General features: G+C 43.5%; 1 protein-coding gene across 1 annotated transcript in view; it reads right to left on the reverse strand.

The window, feature by feature from the left end:
* Positions 1-4,785, reverse strand: part of uggt2 (UDP-glucose glycoprotein glucosyltransferase 2) — a 298,559-nt gene extending 293,774 nt beyond the window's left edge. Inside the window, exon 1 of the mRNA XM_048597609.1 lies at positions 4,508-4,785. Within this exon, the coding sequence (XP_048453566.1) occupies positions 4,508-4,531 (24 nt within the window). The 5' untranslated portion in view covers positions 4,532-4,785. The remainder of the gene's footprint in view (positions 1-4,507) is intronic.
* Positions 4,786-6,000: the final 1,215 nt, after the last annotated feature.

Here is a 6,000-nt window from a genome sequence, read left to right on the forward strand (position 1 = left end):
TGCACATCTGCTAATGTGGTATACTGCATCCGCTGTTCCCGTTGTGGCCTCTTCCACATCGGGAAACCAAGCAGAGGCTTGGGGACCGCTTTGCAGAACACCTACGCTCGGTTCGCACTAAACCACTGCACCTCCCAGTCGCGAACCATTTCAACTCCCCCTCCCATTCCTCAGACAACATGTCTATCCTGGGCCTCCTGTAGTGCCACAACGATGCTACCCGAACGTTGCAGGAACAGCAACTCATTCCGCTTGGGAACCCTGCAGCCCAATGGTATCAATGTGGACTTCACAAGCTTCAAAATCTCCCCTCCCACTACCGCATCCTAAAACCAGCCCAGCTCGTCCCTGCCTCCCTAACCTGTCCTTCCTCCCACCTATCCCCTCCTCCCACCTCAAGCCCCACCCCCATTCCTACCTACTAACCTCATCCCGCCCCCTTGACCTGTCCGTCCTCCCTAACTCCCCACCTACACTCACCCTTACTGGCTCCATCCCCGCCTCTTTGACCTGTCTGTCTCCTCTCCACCTATCTTCTCCTCTATCCAGCTTTTATCCGCCTCCCCCTCTCTCCCTCTTTATTTCAGTACCCCCTTCCCCTCCCCCATTTCTGAAGAAGGGTCTAGGCCCGAAACGTCAGCCTTCCTGCTCCTCTGATGCTGCTTGGCCTGCTGTGTTCATCCAGCTCTACACCTTGTTATCAAAGACTTTCTCTCACTGGCTAGCAGCCAGAAACTGATTTTTTTTAAAAATATATTTCAAATCTGTGTGAATATGTTACATTACTAGGTCTTCACACATTTAGAATAACTCGCTCTTTGTTAACTCAAGAAAGCCTGGATAAATTGGCTCCTCTAAAACAAAAATTAATTTCAGTCTGAGAAAAATACTCACAAAGGAAAGGATCCTTTTGCTGGCATTTCAACTCTGAAGCACGTGTACTACCCACAGAGCACCACAAACACTAAACTGTGCAGTAATGGTTTATTTACTTTTCTGTTTACACTCTTTCCCACACTTTTCATTGTAATTAAAGCATCTGCTGTATAATTCCAGAATGTCAGCATGACAGGGTGTAAACAGCATACTTTATATTGTATTCCAGTACTTGGTGCACATTGGAGCAGAGCACCTTTCCATTCTGACATTCCAACCTTTTTACTAACTATTGAACATAATATGCGTGTAGCGGAAACATGAGGACCAATATTGGGAAGTGGAGTGTATCCTTCGTCTAAGGAGTCTGTTTAAACAAATACAAACAATATGACTATTTTTGTCATGACATTGAACTTAGGAACAGGAGTGGACTGCTTCATCCTTCAAACTGTGCTATTGATGAGATCATGGCTGAGATGTGACTTAACTCATTTATCTGCACTTGCTTCCTATCCCTGCATACATTTGCTCAATGAATACTTCAGATTTAAAGTTAACAACTGATCTGGTATCAGTTGCTGTTTACAGAAGAAATTTCTATACTTCTAACAACATTTGCATCTTGAATTGTTTACCAATTTCATTGCTGAAGGGTCTGACTCCAAATTTTAGACAATGCTCCCATCATAGACAGGAAATTCAACATGTCCATAAGGGCACTCACCAACTTTTATAGATGCACCATAGAAAGCATTCTGTCTGGATGCATCATGGCTTGATTCAGCATCTGCTCTGCCCAGGACTTTAAGAAACTACAGAGAGTTTTGAACACAGCCCAGTCCATCACCCAAGTCAACCTTCCATCCACTTACGCTTCTTGCTGCCTCGGAAAGGCAGCCACGTCAAAGACCCCTCCCACTCTAGTTATAATCTCTTCCAACCTCTACTATCAGGCAGAAGATTCTAAAACTTAAACACACGCACTAACAGGTTCAAGAATATTTTCTTCCCTACTGTTACTAGACTTCTGAATAGGTCTGTCAATTTTCAAATCTATTGTTGATCTTGCTTTTTATGCACCTTCTTTGCAGCCGCAATTCTGTATTCCTCGCTGATTTCAATCATCTTTGTATGTTACGATCTGCCTGTACTGATGCAAAACAAAACTTTTCACTGTACCTAGCTACATGAGACAATAATAAATCAAATCAAATTTCTGTACAATTTGTTCTTAATATATTGAATGCCACAACCAAATCACTCCTAGATCTTGTAAATTTTGGCAAATGCAGATTTACAGTGGGAAATGTCTCCTAATAATTTAATTCTTGGAGTCCAGGTGTCATTCTGCTGAACCTAAACTGCTGTCCATTCCAAAGAGTGGTGCCTAGAAATGCTCACAGTTCTCCCGATGTGGCCTAACGCAAAGTCTAACTCTGTCTGAAGGATAATTTCTATCCGGGCATATTTTGTTCTTCTCATTATTTCCTGGACCTGTTCACAAGATTTTAATGAGGTATACCTCTGCAACCTCAAAACTCCTACACCATCCTATTTCTGGTTTTTCATCAACCCTTTTTCAGTCCAAAGTGAATGATCACCCATCTGTGTCTATTGAAATCCACTGATCATAGTTTTGTTTTTCACTTAATCTCTGTAATTTTATGCTTTATCTGTAATGCTAACACTACCACTATCTTTCTTTCATTAGACAACTTGGATTCATGACTTTCTATCCAAACATCTGAGCTGTCTTGTGTGTTGCAAATAATTGAAGCCCAAACAAAAATCCTTGTTGGACATCATTTCTTTTAAATTTATAGCCAGAACTGCTCTTACACACTACTGAATGATTTTATTCACCAACAACAAATCTAGACATTTGTTTCTTACATCCTGCCAATTAACATACCTGTCTATTATCATAGAATCACTACAGCGTGGAAGCAGGCCATTCAGCCCATTGAGTCCACACTGATCCTCACAGCATCCCAGCCAGATCAACCCCCCCCCTACCCTATCCCTGTAACCTGCATTTCCCATGGCTAATCTACTTAACCTACACATCCCTGAATACTACAGGGCTATTTAGCATGGCCAATCCACCTAACCTGCACATCTTTGGACCACGGGAGGAAACCAGAGCATCTGGAGGAAACCCACGCAGACAGTCTCCCGAGGCAGGAATCAAACCTGGCTCCCTGGCACTGTGAGATAGCAATGCTAACCACTAAGCCATTGTGACCATTCTCCCTCTTATCACTCACCCCTGCTCAACCAATTTCTTAATCAGGTCAATATTTAGCCTCAAAAAGCTTCAATTTTAATTGAAGGACGTTGTCAAATGCCTTCTAGATATTCATATAAATAATATCTATAGGCACAATGTACTATACTTCCCAGTCTGTGTTCTGTAATTCTGGAGTCAACAACACAAGGCTCATTACCATAATAAAAACAAAAGCTAATGTTGGAAATCTGAAAATGTCTAAACTTTGTAAACGTACTTGTTAGTCTGCAACTTTAAAAAGAAAGGTACATTTCCACATTACCAACAGTATAAAGGTAACGGCCCTCTTTAAATGTGTTACTATAAATTGAGCAAAACAGATTTACGTTCCAATGTAATTACTGTCAAGTTGATAGACAGAAACAAAAATCTGCAGTTTATCACAGTATGGACAATTCCGAATCATGAAACTGTTGTAGGAGACAACCATTTGGGTCCGGCTACAAGCTCCACAGATGAAAAATTCATCTGGTGCCACTCTCCCACCTTCTTCCGGTAGCCCTACACATTCTCCCTTTTCAAATAACCGTCTCCCTTTTGCAACTGAACCCGCCTCCACCCTCACTGTCAAGAAGTGCATAAGAGATGCCGACAACTTCGTGGAAAAGTTCTCACATCTCGTTTGGTTCTCTTGCCAATTAATTTCACTATGTGTCCTCTTGTTCTCGACCCTTTTTATGATCAGAAAGTTTCTCCCTATCCACTCTATCGGGACACACTGATGATTTTTAATTGTATTTTGAAATCTCCTGTCAGGTTCTCAAGAAAAACCGTCCAACCGTCACTGATTTATCATCACCATTTATTCCTAGAACCCTTCGAAGAAATTTCTTCTGTACTCTAGAATGCCGTCACATACTTCCTAAAATAGGCTTCCCAGAGTTGAACAAGCTAGTGTCTTATCCAAGTTCAACATAGCATCATAATTCTCCATATGATTAATGAATTGTCATATTTTACATATAACAATTAACACTACTCAAGAACGGCAATCTGTATTTGTTCGGCTCAATGGGATGAATAGTGACCGGAACCGGGCGACAGATTCCCGTGAATATGCCACGTCCCGCTCTTCACGGAATACAAGCGGGACAGGGGCGGTACGACATTCCCCAGCCCGAGCCAGCCCCAATCTCACTGACTGGTTGGAATCAGCCGAGCAGGCAGATTTTCTGCAGGATTAAAGATCGACATTTTGTGTCCTTGTTTTATAACAACGAGCTTCCACACATTACAATGTATACAGGGGCACTGTCTACCCGCTGCTCAGGAACTCAGACTCATCTCACGACTGCCTCGGTATTAGCTTCCCCCCACCACCACCAGATACTAACTTACCAGATCAGTCCTGCTCGCTGCCATCTTTAGGGTCCTTCCTCTAACTGGGTCATCCTTTCCCGAGGATGCATTTGTTAGGCTAAATGCCACGAAACACACTGTGCAAGCGGGGATATTATTCCCCTCTCCCTGTCCTCAAAAAATCCTGTGTTGTACTTTACCGTCTTTAATCTAACGCTGCAACAATATTCTGGCAGCTGCTATGGCCACCTATAACCTCAGGGCACTGCGTACGAAGTCGCAGCCTGTCTTCGCTAATTCACTGAAGACTATCGCAAAAACTCTCTCCAAATTATGGCCGTATGCAGTTCGGGAGCGCCGTCCTGGAGAAGAATTCAACGTTTGGTGAGAGGCTGAAGAGTTAGTAGGGTCATCGGACCCGAAACGTTAACTCTGTTTTTTCCTTCACAGATGCTGCCAGACCCGCTGGGCTTTTCCAGCAACTTTGTTTTAGTTAGTAGTGTTAGAACATAGAACATAGAACATTACAGCGCAGTACAGGCCCTTCGGCCCTCGATGTTGCGCCGACCTGTGAAACCAATCTGAAGCCCATCTAACCTAAACTATTCCATTATCATCCATATGTTTATCCAATGACCATTTAAATGCCCTTAAAGTGGGCGAGTCTACTATTTTTGCAGGCAGGGCATTCCACGCCCTTACTACTCTCTGAGTAAAGAACCTACCTCTGACATCTGTCCTATATCTATCACCCCTCAATTTAAAGCTATGTCCCCTCGTGCTAGCCATCACCATCCGAGGAAAAAGGCTCCCACTGTCCACCCTATCTAATCCTCTGATCATCTTGTATGTCTCTATCAAGTCACCTCTTAACCTTCTTCTCTCTAACGAAAACAGCCTCAAAACCCTCAGCCTTTCCTCATAAGACCTTCCCTCCATACCAGGCAACATCCTGGTAAATCTCCTCTGCACCCTTTCCAATGCTTCCACATCCTTCCTATAATGCGGTGACCAGAACTGTACGCAATACTCCAAGTGCGGCCGCATCAGAGGTTTGTACAGCTGCAACATGACCTCATGGCTCCGAAACTCAATCCCTCTACCAATAAAACCTAACATACTGTACGCCTTCTTAACAACGCTATCAACCTGGGTGGCAACTTTCAGTGATCTATGCACGTGGACACCGAGATCTTTCTGCTCATCCACACTACCAAGAATCTTACCATTAGCCCAGTACTCTGTATTCCTGTTACTCCTTCCAAAGTGAATCACCTCACACTTTTCCGCATTAAACTCCATTTGCCACCTCTCAGCCCAGCTCTGCAGCTTATCTATGTCCCTCTGTAACCTGCAACATCCTTCCGCACTATCCACAACTCCACCGACTTCGGTGTCATCCGCAAATTTACTAACCCATCCTTCTACGCCCTCATCCAGGTCATTTATAAAAATGACAAACAGCAGTGGCCCCAAAACAGATCCTTGAGGTACACCACTAGTAACTGAACTCCAGGATGAACATTTCCCAT

The sequence above is a fragment of the Rhincodon typus genome, chromosome 6, assembly GCF_021869965.1.
Source record: "Rhincodon typus isolate 14 chromosome 6, sRhiTyp1.1, whole genome shotgun sequence".
Taxonomy (NCBI): domain Eukaryota; kingdom Metazoa; phylum Chordata; class Chondrichthyes; order Orectolobiformes; family Rhincodontidae; genus Rhincodon; species Rhincodon typus.